This window comes from Pocillopora damicornis, chromosome 14 (assembly GCF_964200805.1).
Source record: "Pocillopora damicornis chromosome 14, jaPocDami1.2, whole genome shotgun sequence".
Classification (NCBI taxonomy): Eukaryota; Metazoa; Cnidaria; class Anthozoa; order Scleractinia; family Pocilloporidae; genus Pocillopora; species Pocillopora damicornis.
Genome location: NC_142683.1, coordinates 16,221,071 through 16,239,318, shown reverse-complemented (window position 1 = coordinate 16,239,318; position 18,248 = coordinate 16,221,071). Strand labels below are relative to the sequence as shown.

The 18,248-nt window shown below is 38.6% G+C and overlaps 2 protein-coding genes across 2 annotated transcripts; both read left to right on the top strand.

Annotated features, from left to right (window-relative positions):
* Positions 1–5,225: 5,225 nt before the first annotated feature.
* Positions 5,226–9,547, top strand: LOC149034728 (uncharacterized). The gene has a single exon (XM_089194369.1). The coding sequence runs from the start codon at positions 5,284–5,286 to the stop codon at positions 7,807–7,809; it is 2,526 nt and encodes an 841-aa protein (XP_089050495.1). The 5' UTR covers positions 5,226–5,283; the 3' UTR covers positions 7,810–9,547.
* A 6,559-nt stretch (positions 9,548–16,106) lies between these two features.
* Positions 16,107–17,058, top strand: LOC149034727 (uncharacterized). Its single transcript, XM_089194274.1, has one exon. It carries the CDS (start codon positions 16,119–16,121, stop codon positions 16,959–16,961), a length of 843 nt encoding a protein of 280 aa, XP_089050400.1. The 5' UTR covers positions 16,107–16,118; the 3' UTR covers positions 16,962–17,058.
* Positions 17,059–18,248: the final 1,190 nt, after the last annotated feature.

The window sequence follows — 18,248 nt, the reverse complement described above, 5'->3', positions numbered from 1 at the left end:
TAGACAACATTTCTGGCTGGTGTCGTCTCTTAAACTCGATATTTGGGAAGTCACATTAGAGGCGGTTGCCTTACTAGCTTCCTCCCTTGTCCAGCACACGTCTAGGAGATAATTCTCTGCTTTCTGAGAAAAGGTGGCTGTTTTTTGTGTTTTACAAAGAGTCCATCCAAAGTCCACTTGGCTAGTTAGGGATCGTTCGTCAGAATTTTACCTGAGGTCCTTTCTTGAACGTAGCCATCCCTATAGAATGGCAAGCCGGTCTTAGTCCATTTCCTCTTGATCTTATCCTAGGCGGAATTTTTTTGTCGGCTTCACTGCGTTTGTCTTTGTCAGGGTACATTTGGATAGCAGCCAATGACTGAAACGTCTTGATACATCCTTCTTTTAGCAAGAATATCTCGCTTTCTTGTTTCGTCTATGACGGATTGGGTATAGTCCTCGCGATGACCTGCGTTCAGAAATCTGTGCACGTTGCTGATAACCACCCGCTTCCACGATTAGTTTGCTGAAGGTTTCTAATGTGATGAGCCTAGTGAGACCCTGAGGTGCTTCAAACCGTGCCAGTTGGTCTGCGCTATAAACTTGTCGCAGTTCTTAAGTCAGAGGGAGGATCGCCCACCTCTATCTATGTGAGCGCCTCTACAGTACCTGCGTATCCCTAGCCGAATCATATGATATAAAGTTCATCTTAGTCACAAATCACCAGTTAGGAAAACTGATGTTCAGATAAGCGCTCTTCTTGCCCTTCTTCCTTATTCATTGCCGACTCTCAGATAGCAGCTACAGTACGCGTTCTATTTAGGTTTACAGTCACCTTGCCGCCACCAGGAAGACTCGCCACCAGCTTTGATTTCTTCTGCCATCTGCAGATTCATCTCTCTCTCACGTTATGTCTCCGATTTTTATGAGGAGGATACTGGCATTTACGAACCCGAAGGTCTGAATCTTACACCAAGTTGTGCACGATATTTGAGGTACATCGTGAAATCGCGGCCTTCGTAATCTCCAAATAAGCCAATACGCGCTAGAATGTCTGTTGCGCTGTTGCGAGAAGGAGGAAAATATTACCGGAAGTGTAAACTCTTTTTAAAAAGAGTTTCAGAGACGTTTCAGAGATGTCTATCTTTGATCGGCTGTCACAAAAAAATGACCCCCACTTAAATTTACTAGGAAAAATGAACTTACCAACTCCTTGTTGAAAAAATTGGGATTCATTTGACCGATACGCCGGTTGTTTCAATTTTGCTTTTTCCTCGGGCTCCTATAAAACAGTTCATGACTAATGAATAAAATGTTTTGAAATACCGTTCAGAATTTGCCTTTATTTTCTGTGTGCAAATCAAGGGTAGACAAAGTTTTTAAAACATTTGACTAGAATTTCATGGAGTTCACCTCGATAATTTTCATCGGCCAGAGTCAAGCCGCGCCAAGGTAAGCGACACCGCCCTCCAGTAAAATAATTTTCCAAAGAATAAACGTGGCGAGCGTGAGGAAACGCACATTTTTTTTATCATTGTGATCAAAGCCCAATGATGTACCTAAATTGGTACTTACGGTATCAAACCATTGATTATGACAGGGTGAGCTTAGTTTTTCTGTCGAGGTCGACGTGATTTCACATTAAAAGCGTTTTTGACGGAACAAACTAGTGAGCATCACTGCACGAACTGAGAAAGTAAAAACTTGTATTTATCTTCCACGCATTTCGTCTGACAATAGTAGACTTTATCAAGGATTTTTTCAAGTAGGGTAGACAAGCTTGCTCATATACAAGTAGTAAATAAGTTGTCTCTTTGCTATTGAAGCCAGTGGATAGAATTCGCCAGGTGCGCGTACGATGTTATACATGCATGACATTTTCCGGACGTTACATGTACGAGTACGTGATCCGTTTGAGGGTCATAGATTTAGTGTAAATATTTCACCCTTCAACATCACGCAATGTCTCTAGTTTACAGAAGTCTTAGAACGTTTAATTATATGGAGTTGCCTTCTGCAGGTAGAAGGCTTCAAGCGAATTTCTCAGGCGTCATTGCCTTTGATTTCTCAATTGATGTTGTCGCAAACACAGTTTTTGGGAGTCACGAGACAAAAAAACTTATCAGGACCTAGTTTCATGTTCTAATGGAAATAAATAGCAAATAAAAACACATTTTCTTGAGAAATAAAGTTACAAATGACGGGGGTTCTCTGAAACAAATAGTGATAAAAAAGGATTTCAGTTCTGGTCAATATTGACTTTTCATGGCCTACTTCCAAATCTGAGGGAACGCGCTGAGGGAATAAAAAAACATAAATGTGTGATAATGCAAGCAAGAGAGTGAAAATCCAAATGAAGAAAAAACGTGTTGCAGCGTGCAGATATCTTTTGAGCCAGACCTACACACCTAAGCCCGACACCACCCAGAAAAACTCGAAAGAGTCCTGTATATGAACTAGCTCGCACGTGCACGCAGGAAAGGCCATGACAATCAGCGAAAATAATAGCAAATGCAGATGATATTTGCAGTCACAAATTAGGAAAATAAGATAACAGAAGGTTTAGGAACCTCCTAGAATTTCCTTCTTGAAAAAAAAAAGATGAACGATTTTTACTTCTCATGAAAGGTCACGCAGTAACCCTACAAATACTATTCCTTTACGTGGAATTTCTTGATGGTGGAAAGTGGAAAAAACATTTTCCAGTCTTATTTTCTGGAAACATGGCGTAGTTAATGAATTTATGGGGCTATTGATATTTCCTAACAAATAAGGGGGGGCAGAGTTTCCCGTCATTCGCGTTAAGGAAAAGCCGAAGTTGTTACACTCGGGAACTTGTGCGTCAACAAGCAGGCGACATGTGACTTTAAAATCTCCTTTCCTGTTACAGTTTCCTTATTGTAAACTGTGCGATAATGATAATAGATGATCAAAGTATAGGCTAGTGAATGTTTTGTTCTGTAGAAAAGCCCTATGTCCTGAATTTAGCAAATCTTCAAAGTAATAAACGACTGAAGAAAGAAACGCAACGATTTTCCCATTGATTTTTCATCAACATGCATCTCTCTAAACGTGAGATTTTCCATTCCTACAAAAAATCTCGAAAGTTTTTCACATTTTTCACCTTTCTTGATCAATCATCTTGTATAAAGAGCTAAAAAATGTTGGTTTATTTCGTCAAGTGACCGCCTAGAGCAAGAAGTGCGTGACAGGTGTAGTGGAGAGAAACTTGTCACAGTCGCAGATTTTAAAAGGCATCCAAGACAAAAATACGGTAGTGCCCAAAGATTTTTTTGATGAATTTCAGAGATGACATGATGGGTTATAAAGGGTAATTAAGATAAGTGTTGTAGCTTTCTGGCAACGGGAGATATTTGATCTCAAAGTTGTCAAATATTTGGATGAATGAAAAGTCTTAAAACACAGTCGTATATTTGCCTCTGTTGATTGACAAGCCGTCAATCAAACTGACTGATACTCGCGGCGACCATTAACTAAGGATGTAAGAATATGTGTGCAAATCCTCAAAGTAATCGGTTAAATACCATCGCAGTGAGAGCTTCATACAATTTACCTATTTGAAACGATTTCCTTGGTGAAAACCAAGAAAAACCGGGGGTGGTCTATCTCCCCCCGGAAAAAACTAAAACAGAAACCAGTTTGTCTTTTTGAGTTTAGGGGTAGACCCTTTAAACTGGCAAAGTTTCATTGAAATCGGTGAGATGGCATGTAGCACGACTGCCCGGTGCTCTCGTGGACACGCTCTTAAGTCACTATCTAGCTATTTTAAAAAGAAGGATCAGGACTTACCTAACTCTTAGTGTTTTTGTGGGAGTTGTTGATCCCAATTTAAGTGTTCTTAGAAGTTTCAGTTGTCTGTAAAGCTAAATAAATCTATTTTTTCTTTTTTCTTCTGGTCTGTAGTGATTTCAATGGTTTCAGGTTCTTTTCTTAGAATTGAGCTACAGTAAAGTATGCTTCTTTGTGTTGTTGCCTACAGGAGCCACTGCTTGTGTTGAATTGAAGAGATTTGAAGAAGCAATCACTTGGTGTGATAAGGGACTAGCTGTATCCTTTGAAGGAATCTTTCATTTTTAACCGTGGGTATAATGGAAATAGTTTCCATAATTTGATGTTTAAAGGGTATTAATTATGATGGGAACTTGTCAGCTCATATACTTTAAGTGTGTGTGATTAAAAACATAGGAGAAGTTATTAGTGAAATTACTCCTTTTAGCCAATTTGACTCAGTTATACTATCCATGCCAACAACTGGTACATTAGTTTCAATAACCCTTTAATTTCCCAAACCAAATTTGTAATTATCCTTACTGTCAACCATACAATTCTTGTAATGTTAGTACAGAGAATTCAGTATTGCATCAACTAACTATTTTCAAATTGATATATATTTTTTTACTCTCAACACTTATCTGATTGATATTGTATTGCTATTGTAAGGAGAAATTCTCTTTTGGTCACTCACGGGAGTTAAAGGGTTAGAAGACTAATATTCATCCAGTTTATACATGGTACTTGGGTAGATGATCTCTCTAAAACAAGCTTGAACAAAAAGCTCGGTAATGTTTACATATCTTATGCAGATTTTCTTGCCTTCGACCTTTTTCCACTACTTAGAGACTCGGAAACTTTCGTCCTGCTTTCCTATCGACAAATAAAAATTTTAAAGACATGTATTTGTGTTGTAGACTCATTTCTTCCACTGCTGTAAAACATTTGTCTGATGTTAAAGCTATATTAATTAAAAAATTGAGCAAGTGCTGCTCAGTTTTTGGAAACTAGGGATTAAATGTAGATATTTCGCGTTAAATTTTGAGGCTGCACACAGAAAAAACATTTTTTGAAGTGTAGATTTACTTCATAACTGACTTTAAGACTGAATGTTGATAAATCATCTACCTTTCATGCAAGGCCCTCCTAATTGGCCATTTTATAGTTGTTTACTTAGTTGCCAAGCCTTTGATATTTGGAGTGAGGCTGAAGGTGACCTTGTTGTGATAGAGACTGGTATCTAGAAACGATAATAACAAAGTAGTTTGCATTTAAAAAGCAACAATGTTTTTATCATAACAAGGTCACCCTTAATCATCGCTCTTGTTCAGAGGCTTGGGAACCAAGCACGCAAATGTTAAAATGGCCTATTACATATCAATATGATAAGAAACATAATCTTTTTTGTTTTTTCCACATTTTTAACCCTTAACATAAAAAAAGATTGACAAAAACAACAGGATCTTGTTGTCATTAAGACTTCAGTCTTTCAGTGAAGTGGGAGATAAGTCCATGGAGGAAAAAGATCCTATTAGTCATGACCACGGTAGTGCAAGTTCAGGTGATGTCAAGAAAGTCATAGATCTCTATAATCGGGGAGAAGAAGCCATAGAGTACCTCAAGCTATATCTTAAAAAAGCTAAAGAAGTAGGAGACAAGCATGAGGAGGGTAACGCTTATGGCAGTCTTGGCAATGCTTATGGCCGTCTGGGTGATTTCAAAAAAGCCATAGAGTACCACAACCTACATCTTAAAATAGCTAAAGAAGTAGGAGACAAGCATGGGGAGGGTGGTGCTTATGGCAATCTTGGCAATGCTTATTTTAGTCTGGGTGATTTCAAAAAAGCCATAGAGTACCACAACCTACATCTTAAAATAGCTAAAGAAGTAGGAGACAAGCGTGGGGAGGGTAACGCTTATGGCAATCTTGGCACTGCTTATGACATTCTGGGTGATTTGAAAAAAGCCATAGAGTACCACAACCTACATCTTAAAATAGCTAAAGAAGTAGGAGACAAGCATGGGGAGGGTAAAGCTTATGGCAATCTTGGCACTGCTTATCACATTCTGGGTGATTTAAAAAAAGCCCTAGAGTACCACAACCTACATCTTAAAATAGCTAAAGAAGTAGGAGACAAGCATGGGGAGGGTAACGCTTATGGCAATCTTGGCAATGCTTATCACCGTCTGGGTGATTTCAAAAAAGCCATAGAGTACCATAACCTACATCTTAAAATAGCTAAAGAAGTAGGAGACAAGCGTGGGGAGGGTAACGCTTATGGCAATCTTGGCACTGCTTATGACATTCTGGGTGATTTCAAAAAAGCCCTAGAGTACCTCAGCCTACATCTTAAAATAGCTAAAGAAATAGGAGACAAGCATGGGAAGGGTAAAGCTTATGGCAATCTTGGCAATGCTTATTTTAGTCTGGGTGATTTCAAAAAAGCCATAGAGTACCACAGCTTACATCTTAAAATAGCGAAAGAAGTAGGAGACAAGCGCGGGGAGGGTAACGCTTATGGCAATCTTGGCAATATGTATCGAACTCTGGGATATTTGATAAAGGCCAACAATTATTACCAGCTAATGCTTAAAATTGCTAAAGAAGTAGGAGACAAATCCTTAGAGGCCAAGGCCTACTATTCAGTAGGATGTGTTTTTGAGTCGCTTGGTAGACTGCCTAAAGCTGTTGTTTATTATCAAGCTAGCATAAACTTATACAATTCCTTAAGAGTACTTCTAAAATCTAAAGATGAGTGGAAAGTTCATTTTCGAAATCAGTATCAGATGGCGTATACGGATTTGTGTAGAGTTCTCGTAGAACAAGGTAATATAGATCAAGCCTTACTTGCTGCTGAGCAAGGACGAGCTCAAGCTCTGACCGACCTTATGGAATCCAGTTTTTGTGGTGGAACAAGTCAGCACAAAGGCGATGAAGATTTAGCAGTTTATGAAAACGTTCCATCAAACACTGTCTTTCAGGCAGTGGACAAAGCTAACGTCAATCTTTGGGTTGTGTCCGAAGGAAAACAAGTTCAGTTAAGACAAAGTAAACTCAATGGTTCTGTTTCAGAGAAAAAAGAAGCTAGCCAGTCCCTCGAGGCGTTCGTGCTTGGTGCTCGCTTTAATGTGCGATGCGAGAATCCATTTTTGGATGCTTTGAGCACTTTGTATGATAGCGTTATGAAGCCGGTGGCTGACCTGGTTCAAGGGGATGAGCTAGTCATTATTCCCGATGGACCCCTGTGGCTTGCTCCTTACGCTGCATTGAAGGATGGTAATTCTAAATACCTGTGTGAATCTTTCAGAATCCGACTCGCTCCATCGTTAGCAAGTCTTAGACTCCTTGCCCATTGCCCAGATGATTATCACAAAAGCAGTGGTGCGTTACTTGTAGGAGATCCGTGGGTATCCGAGGTTACTAACAGCGAGGGAGAGAAAGTCTTCGAGCAGCTTCCGTGTGCTAAAGAAGAAGTAGAAATGATCGGAAAAATTCTGAATATCACGCCAATCACTGGCAGACAGGCCACGAAGCATGAGGTGTTGAAAAGACTCAGTTCCGTTTCCTTAGTTCACTTTGCGGCACACGGATGTCTGGAAACTGGCGAAATTGCTCTTACACCTGACCCAGACCGAATACCTACTGTGCCTACGGAGAATGAGGATTACATTTTAACGATTCGAGATGTGTTGAATGTTCAAATTCGCGCCAAACTTGTTGTGCTCAGTTGCTCCCACAGTGGTTGGGGCGAAATCATGGCTGAAGGTGTGGTTGGTATCGCGCGCGCTTTTATGGGGGCTGGTGCTCGCTCTGTTCTGGTGTCCTTGTGGGGGATTGACGACGAGGCTACTATCGAGTTCATGAAAAGCTTTTATCACTACCTTGCAGAAGGTAAACCTGCGAGCGAGTCACTGAACCTGGCCATGAAAAGCCTCAGAGAATCAGACAAGTTCCGCGACATCAAATACTGGGCGCCCTTTTCGCTGATTGGAGATGACGTCACTTTTGACTTCATAGCAAAGGAAAGAGACAAGTGAAATGTAAAATCACATAGATGAAAAATTGCTTTTTTTCCTTCATCTCAAAAAGAATGACGCAGGAACTTGGAAGGTTTAAATGTTTCTCTATTTTGGCAATTTTGTGTTATTTTTCATTAGTCTTAGTTTACTTTTTCGTTAAATGGAACTTGAGATGTGCAACTTTGCTATGGTGAAGAAATAAACCAGTCTATTTCATTATATTTTGATCAGTGGAATTGTCATTTTTTGTTACCTTAACAAATTTACATGCTTGCGAAGAGAACAAAATGCAACAAGGCCTCTGTTATGAACGAGGTTTCCATTTCCACCAACATGTCACCCAGCTCTGTTCCTGTATTACAATCAGTTGTATGGAAAATAATTTAAAGTTTATTTCTTTTACCCAACCAGGGGCTTTTCCACCGGATTTTAATTACCTTTATGCTCTAAGCTTTTGATAAGCAAAGAAACAATTCGTCGTTTACAAAAGTTGGCGAATTTTTGTTTCCAAAACTTTGATTGAATATGTATGTGAATTGAATATGTGAATTGATCTTAGACCGTTTTCTACATCATAAATTACTTTATTACAATTTACCTACATCTTTACAAAAAAATTGATTACCATTTTGAACTCAATCCATTTTAATGCAATCTAATTCTGTCAGTGCCAAGATAGCCATTCTAAGCTTAATTTGAAGAAGTAACCATTAGAGATGATGTTATCAAATTTGCTAACCATATGTTAGAGACATTACACCTACTTTTAGGGCTGTAGCCAGCCTCTAGTCCCGTAGGCCCGGCCTACAATTGTTTTCTGCCCGCTTGACTTTTACTAAAAGATAATATGACTCTTGCAAATGTTGAAATAAAAATTGAAATTTGTGAGGGAAGAGGCTTACATTTAGTCAAAAAGCTGGCTACAACCCTGTTTTCAATCAAACGAGTGTGGCCGATTTTTGTCCGTTTTACCAAACACTTCTCCGTTCGTTTTAAAGAACGACGACAGAGAGGCTAAAAATTGTCCATATAATCTAAGCTAGGAAAGAGGGATGCAGAGTTCACTATAATTAAAGTTTCCATAGGTGTGACTTTTATTGTATGTGACATTGAATTTGTTGTTTCTAGTACGACAATATTTACGCTCATAAATGAGAGAAGCAGTTAACGTAAGCCATGTAGTCCTCAATGGAAATTACTTTGGTGAAAAGGCTCATTAATTAATGTAAACCTAGTGCGTAGGTGAAAACGTTCAGGGCTTCAGGATAAAACTTCTAATTGTTGAAAATGACCTCTTCAAATCTTTTCATCGCTTTTAATTTACCTCAGCATGATTTGAGGATGTCTGATAATATGCGTGGTTGAATATAATGTAACTAGGATTTTAAAGACATGCTGGGACAGTTTCAACTAAACATGGTTTGTATAATGTCAGTGTATTTCGTGTGAAGTGTTTTGATGCTATTTTTTTTTTAAGTTGAAGATAATTGTTCATTTACCTTAGTTTATATTGATTAACTCATGAACTCCCAAGTTCTGAAGAAAAATTCTCCCAACTGATAAGAATGTGTTTCTCTTTGCTGCCGCTTGTTCCGAGAATTCGATGTAACATTATGTTTTTAGTGAAAGATTATCCTCCAGTTTGGATTTTCTCTCATTGTTATTGACTCCATGTTTGTCGGTGTATTAATACCGTGAGGAGAATTTAAATTATGAGCAGTCTTGGGAGTAAATGGGTTCATTTTAGCTTCTCCGTTTAGCGCGTATTTTACTTAATGCCTTAAATGACTTAATGCAGTTTCTATTGTGCTCATTTTTTTACTTCTTTGTGTAAGAGAAATATACAGTGTATAAAATACAAAAACTGCGTTGATGTACATTGTCTGTCTCCATATTCTTAGGATGCACGTAACATGTAGAGAAAGCAGATCCTATGGGGACTTCAATACTTGTTTTGACCCGCGCACCAAGTTGATAATGTATGCAGCTAACAGTGTACTAACATTCCATGTTTCAAGCCCACACCCAATTAGCAAAAGCGCGTCATCTCTTCGATTGTATCTCTTTCACTGTCTATCGTTTTCCGTATTGCCACACGGTTTTGAACGCCGACGGACGTGTTCATACTGTTACATATCTGCGCCTTTTGTTATCTTTTTCCTCACACAAGTTTTTACACCTTTTCACATTTGCACATCCCTTTTTTTCTCCTTCCTCTGGTTCCTTCCTTTTTTTTTTTTTCCATCGCAATTTTCCTTTATTCCCATCTTTACGTGCACCTCTTTTATCGCCCTCAACTTTGTTCTTCTGCGCGCTTCATAGGACGCGACTATCTCCTTGTCTGCTTCAGTTTTCATTCGTCTCAATATTTGCGCAACGTCTGGCTTCTTACAACTCATATACCTCGTTACTCCTCCATAGTAGTTGTGATCATCTGTATTATGTCCACTTTAGGACGGTGTCCTCTTAAAGTCATCTCTAGTAAAATCTCAGTTTTCCTTTCGATTGATTCCTAGTCCACAGGGTGCCAGTGCTTGCTCTCCTCAGTCCTCTCATCATAATAGCTGTTATAAGGCGGAAGAGCTCCCTCCAAGTCTCGGCGACATAATCGGTGCATTTAGTCGGAAACGAGTCCCTCGATGTCCAAATTAAGGCTTCTTCTATCATCTGATTGGGAATGGGTCAAACTCTCGCCCAGGATCCACCTACAATGCGAATCCAAGATGGCGGCAGGCCAATCCACAGCCGGACTCTACTGAGTCGGTAGCCGCCATCTCGGATGTAGACGCAGAGAAGACTCTGAGGAAGAGTTTTGTCAAACAAGAATTGAGAAAGGATAAGTTACAATAGTGCTTAGAGAGATAGCCAATGACAACTTGAGAGATTCATTATAAGCAAATACTTTCCGTCGATTAATAAAGTCCATGTCTCCTCGAATACGCACTCCTATATGCCCCTCTTCCCCGTCCCTATACATCCCTGTACTGCAAGTTTTATCATCATACAGCACAATACAACATTATACCCCTAAGTAGCACTGTAAATCCGTAAAATGCAGTAACTAGACAACACTTCACAACAATATGTACCCCTAGATAGCACTATGCTTCCCTCTACTGAATTTTAAATCACCATACAGCGCTATATAAACAATTGCTCCAATTTGACGCCAAAATAAGTGCGAATATTTGCCGCGGTCATTTTCTCGAATTTTCTTTTCCAAGGTGCGGAAACTGTGAGCATCGAGGAACAGATAATATCCAAGGACAAATATCCGTACATACTTTCGCGCAAAATAGACGCTATGGGTTTTTTATCCTTCAAATATTCTGTAACGCACGTGAAAAATGTTAATGAACAGCTTACTGAATTGAGTTAAGAAGGGGTTAAGTTTCTTAAAAAACTGTGGTGTTGCGTCGGTGGGAGAGTATAACATGGTAATTTAGTATTATCAACCGAGTTGATAACGTAAATTGGCCACCGCAATGAGTTTAAAAACTGACGTTTCGAGCGTGAGCCCTTCGTCAGAGCGATTGCAGAGGGCAAACGCTCGAAACGTCAGCTTTTAAACTCTTTACGGTGGGCAATTTACGTTATCGATTCAGTTAATAATACCTAATTACCCTGAACTGCATTAATTTTGAGATGAAGACTTATCGTGGTGGACGCAAGGTCTGCAAATTGGGGAATATCGTTTAGGTGATATACTCGGATACACCTTATCCTTATATCCTTATATATTTAAACACGTGACACCTAGGAGTACCGAAGTTCTCGTTTAAACGTGTACGTGTATTAGAGATCCACCCAACCCAACCCAGGGGAGGACATCCATCACACAGTAATCTCGTGCGTGGGAAATTAACGTCTCCTACAACGTCTCCTCACCTAGTTTTAGCCGGGGGATATTTTGTCACTTACTGCGTTTAGACTAATCGCGCGCGAGCAAAATTATTTGATGGATCATAAGCAATATTATAACATAGCTAATAAATTTGTCTTATTAAATTCAACTGCGCGAGCGTGCTTCGTATTCCTATTGTGCACGCTCAGGACGTCAGCAAACAAATCCCGCGAGAAAAAAAATTTTCCATCGGGTTGAAAATGTTATAAAACAATTGGTTCATATGTCAGCTGTGCGTTCATCGAGATATGAAGCACGCGGCAAATTTGGAGAGCACGAAAGATGCGTAATACGCCTCGAGTAACTCTAGCTTCTTGAGAACCAATTGTTAAATATGTACCCCTTGTTTGCACTACACTTCCTGCTACTGTAATTTACATCACAATACAACGCTATACAACAATACGTACCCCTAAGTAGCCTTGGTCGGCATAATAGAATACATACGTCGAAATGCTCCAGCCTCACGGGCCATGCTTTATGTCTTTCTCCCAAATTCATTAAATACTCGATGAAAACCTCTGCGTCGTTTAAAGAAAACACAGCATTTTCCATCACAGTCATGACTCGTCTGACGTGAAGATACAGAGATCGAAAGTTGATTACGGCTTCAAGTTTCAAACCCGTAAAGGCGGGAAATATGTCTTCAACTCTTGGGTTGGACTCAAAGAGTCTGAAACAAAATCATTCATGATCATCGTTATTAATTCTGAATAATTGAAATTCGATTCACGTTTACTTTAGATAATAAATTTTACTTCCATTTTGCCAGTTATACAAAGAAATCAAGTTACTGAGTAATACCCATAACAAGATACAGCTACACTGTTGCGAATCTCCATCCTCATCTTCAATAGAACTATGCTATCACAAAAGTAGTGCGCATTCATTTGCATTTTAAAGTCAGTTTACCGTAAGATAATAACCCGATTGGCAAGAAAACTGGCAAAACACGCAGCAGCGCTGGTGCTTTTGCGTTTGCGCTCGAAAAGGCCCGAGAACACGTTTTCACTGTCTATTAAATTGTTGATTGTTTTCAATTTTTAGGTTCCTCTTTAAAACCGGAGCTCGGTTTTTAGCGACTTGTTCAAGTACTGCTCTAGTTAAGACGTAACTTAACTTTTTATGCAATAGGATATAGAGAAACAACAGGTGGCACCTTTTAAAGGACATTAAACACGTTATGATAAGTCCGCAAATTCTTTAGGCAACAATACTCGTTAACAATTTATAAACATCGGTCGCAGTTGCAAAAGTTTACGCGTTATATTTGAATGTTTTGCACTTGGAAAACTCATTTCTATTTATATGATGACTAACCCTCCTTCTCACAGATGTGAAAATTATTTTGAGTTTGAAAGATGCACGCATTTCGGCTGGCGAACATAGTTGCATTTACTGCTCTAGTTCAGTTGAACAATTTATATAACAATAGGTTTTTCAATGCTTACTCAATGGGATGTCTAACTCTAACGCTGTGTTTTATCGATACCATGGTCATCACCGACTGGACATTAAATTTGTAGTGTTTACTGACAGTTCAAATGAATCATACATCGAAATTGAGGTTTCGATCGTTATGCAACTAAACCAAGGAATTGTACCACTGGATCGGACATGTGTTAGTGAGCAACTTTCACGTGTAGCATGACACCCAGTTAGGATCAGCATGCTGTTTCCTCTTTTTCTCCATTTTAAACGATTCCAATCCTAATAGTGGTATGATATTTTCATAAAAAAGCTATTGTCAACTTGAGACTCTACATTCATTTCTTTCTTTAGGAAATAAAACACAACAAACCAGAGATACCGAGTATTTAAAACACTCACCGTTTAATTAAACACTTTCTTCCCTATGACGCTCTTAAAATGCATTTTTGTTCATGATGTGATAGCGGAATGTCTCTGATTCTCGAAGTCGATGTTGCCGCAGCAACTGAGACTACTACTTCGATTCTGTTATTACGGGACGCAAAACAACCCATGGCATTTGCAGTTTGAATTTTAAAACTTAATGGAGATGTGTAGACACTACCTTAATAGATTTATGAATACAGCTGCTTTCCCTTAAAGAAGTCGTCATACGCTGTGCTGATAGATGATGGGTAAAAACTCAGACATCATCTGTGCAAAACATATGTCTCTATATCGACCAACATCTTGACTTGTTGTTCACACTTACGGAAAAGGGAAAAATTCCTTATTGCTGCTTGTAAAAAAAGTTGCCATTTTGTAGAGAAAGAGCAGATCTACTCTGTCTCCACTAAAAGCCTTAATACTAAATTAAGTGTTTCGTGCGTGAGTGAAACTCGGAAAATTGTTTAGCATTTTTCCCGACAAGAACATACTAGCGGCGAGTTAACACTTCATCTAAAAATTTTCATTCTGAGTATAGTAATCGTGTCTTTGTAGTACCAATTACGCGTCTGAGTTCTTCCCTTGACATGTCTCAAGCCTAAAGCTGTCGCCGAACAGTCTCCATCGGCGATTGGGCCTCTAGGCATCTAACCTTTCTCTACAGTGTTGGTAAATGGCATTTAGTGATGAGGTATTTTGAAATATTGTTACTCTTATTAATTTGCAGATGTCGTTGGACTAACTATCAGCGATATTGATGGGAAACCGCTAATTTTTAAGCACAATTAAAGTTCTATAAGTATAGACAATGTGCAGTTATACGCCATACTTGTGAATTAAAAGAATTTATTTCGTGAACTTTCCTTCTTTCTTCAAACCACTAATTTTCTAATATTTATGCGGTATTTTCATAATTTATTCTTTACAATTTCGTGCAAATGTAAAACGTAGACTAAAGCTGGCTCGATCTGTCCTCATGGGGCATCCGGTGAAAACATGTGAATCATTATATTGGTGCGGAAGAATTATATTTCTATAGTTATTCCGACATCCCTCAACGTACGAATTCAGGCGAATTTATTCATTCTAGAAGTTTTGGAGTCGGAAACTGATGTATGTCTTCATTAAACTTTTTTTGTGGCTCACGTCAAATTAATTTATGTTCGCCTCTCCTTTTCAGATTTTCGTTATCAACGCATAAATACCACCGTCAAAGGATTCTTCACAAAACTGTTTAATCTAATCCGAAGAACTAATAATAGCTCTATAAGTCGAAAAGACTATAAAAGTTATTTAATTAAGGCAACCACAAGGTAACTGTTAGATAATCCTTAAGTAGTACATGTAATGTTATTCATATGTTATGCATGTAATGTTTCACTATCGTCAATTTGCTTAAAGGTGAATAAACGCATTGAAATCAAAATTGATTTTCTTTAAGCTCAACTCACTGAACTACAAGTCTGCTGTCAGATGATTAACGTGGACGCTATTTTAGTCCCTTAACTTCCTCATTTTTCAATATCTGCGTCAGCTACTGAAATTAGATTCATGAAACAGGAACGCGTTCTGTGGCAAAAATCTTGGCAATAACTAGTGTCAGCCGCAAAGGTACAACGGACGACTACTGGTCATGCTGATTTTTCGGTCGTTGCTAACGTAGTACTTGTGGTCATAAGCATGATCCTAAGCAGACCCTTGCAAAAGTTTCACCAAAACTGCAGAGACCTGAAGATTTTCGCTTAAACACACGACATTGGAGTAATATCAAGGTGAGAAAAAAAAATTATTTTTAATTTTAGTGAAGCCTTTTGAATTTTCTCAAACACACTTGTAAGTGCAATGACAGCTGAATGTTCCTAATAAAGACGAAATAACCTTGGCTTTGCTCTCTAAAATAATGACTAAATATTTAGAAAGCAGTTATATGATTTGAGTGATCAGTTCTGTAATGTCTACCCTGAAACGGCGTTTAAAAAATTGAAAATCATTTCTAGCTTCCGCACAGAACTCACGTTGTGCTTCTTCTGTTGTTTCGCTGCTCGTCTGTCTTAGTCCTTTAAAATGATAAATTTGTTTGGGACATTAGAATTAGTTTTTTTTTAGCAAAATAACTGGCCCAGCTATGACTGCTCTATTTACCGGACCAGGTAGGAAATCGCATTAGCTGATCTTTTTTATTTTTTTCTCAGTTTAACACAGAGAACTCTTACTCAATAAACTTTCAGCACCTTTGCTCTCTCAAAGTTCAGAGTCCTCTTACTTCATAACTTTTTCATTCAGTACGATGGTGTTGTAGTCGTCACAGCTTACTGTTATGAAAAATTCCTAAACTACACAACATTGAATCGTTGTTGTTAAGTGCTTCTTAATAATTGTGTGTTGAATATATTACGCGCCTATCAAAACAACATTTCCATTTACTATGAAGCGAAACTAACGACGTACATCTAAAAAGTTCTGCTTTGATTCTTTTTTATCCCTTAGTATTGATCAAAGGATCAACAGTTTTTAAGGAGAGATCAGTGTATTGTGTTTAAACAACGAAGTGATTGAACGAATATTTATGGAAGATTTTATGATGACAACCCGTGTGGACATAGACGAGCATGCATCACTCCTGCACCGCTCAAGCTATTACCTGCCTATTCCAAACGAAGACAGGCAAAACAAAAGATCCATCAAACTGTGGGCTGTAGGCTTTGCCTTGCTGTTACTATGGAATGTTGGTGGCCCATGTGTGTACATGATTCGCAGTGTAAATTGTTTCAAAGACAATTCCACTGTCTATTTTTGTGAGAAAGGCGCAGTGTTTCCATATTCCGAAGAACTGGTGATAACATGGCTTGCTACACTCTCTGTTTTCACAGTCATCATCATCTTGGCACTGCAGAAAGTTCCAGATTCTCTTGGATACAAAGCCATCCTACATCAGCTGAAATTCCTTCCCTCCTATTGGACTCTGATTATTCTTTTGTTTGTATCCTTGACCAGATACGTCAAGCTCGCTATATCCGCCAAATCCATCAATTCCTGGATGATATTGATGGGTTTGGCTTTTAACTATATTCTAAGAACTATATTTGTTGGCTACTTGAATTATACACAGTTGAATTTTCTGAAGCGTCAACATCCCAATTATATCTTTGTGTTGTCAAAGCTTTCCGTGCTGGTGTTATTTGCCATCTCTCTGATGAACTTGCTCGCCACCATTTTGGAACTTACTGTTCAAGTTCATAAGGTACATCGGTCTATGGGAGCACAACACTCGGAGTATTTTGAAATGATAAATGATCTTCTGCGTGACTTTGGTACAACCACTTTCAGATTCAAAATGACGAGTTTCTTTTGGCAGAAACTTTTCATTGATGATAAAAATATTCTCTCTAACCAAGCACCTTTGCAGTGATAACATGGATGATAGAGCAGTACAACAGAGGGTGTATAGATTGGTGAGAGTGACGGCCTCTTATCCCATTTGGCGCAATTTTCGATTGAGTGTCGAAAGTAATCCGAGATTTGCTTCATCACGCTCTATGATTAGTCCAGAAAACTCTCGCTTCCCTCAGAACTGATCAGATGCAACGCTAAACCCAATCGCGACTTGTACCCTCGCGTGTTTCCACGACTTTTGCAGTTTTGCTTGGTTTTACTTTGAATTCGTATCGGTTCTTTGAGATAATTTCCTCTCCTCTGATTGGTCGATGTATTAACTTTGGCTTTGGTTTAAAGACACTCAATCGAAATGAACTATTAGGAATTCTATTACTTTCTCTCTATGCGAACGACAGAGAAAATGGCTCTAACGAATTGTAAATAGCCTGTTCCACATCTCTCGGGTTAAAAAAGCAAATGGCATAATATTCGTGTTTTCGTGTCTCAAGCGAAATTGCTAGTTACTTCTTAGATGTTTCTCTTAACATATAAACGGGTGTAAATCCTAATATACCAATTTCATTTCATTTTAATTACTGAGACTTATTATATTTTTATTTGCTTGCTCTTTTTGTTACATACGCGTTCAAACACAACTAATTCAGTGTTTAAACCAATAAAAGGTGAGTTTGATTCAAAGGTTTTGCGCATCCTCAATGCACATATTTATTGTGCAAAATCGTTGCAGTGAACGGCTTTCAACTTGAAGAGCGTGTAACTCCAAGTGGCACCATGAATGTTCGTGTCAATCAGGAGAATCTCGGGCGTGAGTCATCGATTCCATCGCGCGAAAATTGGAATGGTTTTAATCTTATCTAAAATTTCTTTGCTAATGGAGAGTCTACATTTCCATCTGTCTGTTCTAAGCGGTGAAAGATTAGTCTTCAAACGCGCAGCGAAATAATTTCCGCCTGAGTGCAACACCAAATCAACAGTAGTTTACTTTAGTGAATATTTTATAATAGTGGTGTCTACGTTAGTGCGTGACAGTCTGTCACCCATTAAGCAAGAAACAATAAAGTTCCGCAAAGAAACTTGTGAAAAATAAAAGTAAATGCGAGTTGAAAAGAGTTTCGTAAAATAAATACCTGCTTTAGAATGTCTGTTTTTAAGGAGTGCGTGACTCGATATCGGCATCTAGCGAGACCACGTGAGAACTCGTAGGAATGGAGATGCTTCGTGACAAAAGTCACGCATTAATTCAGGCTAAGTTGAGTTGATGGCTACTGCTACCTGTTGTAGTCATCTTTTTATATGATAG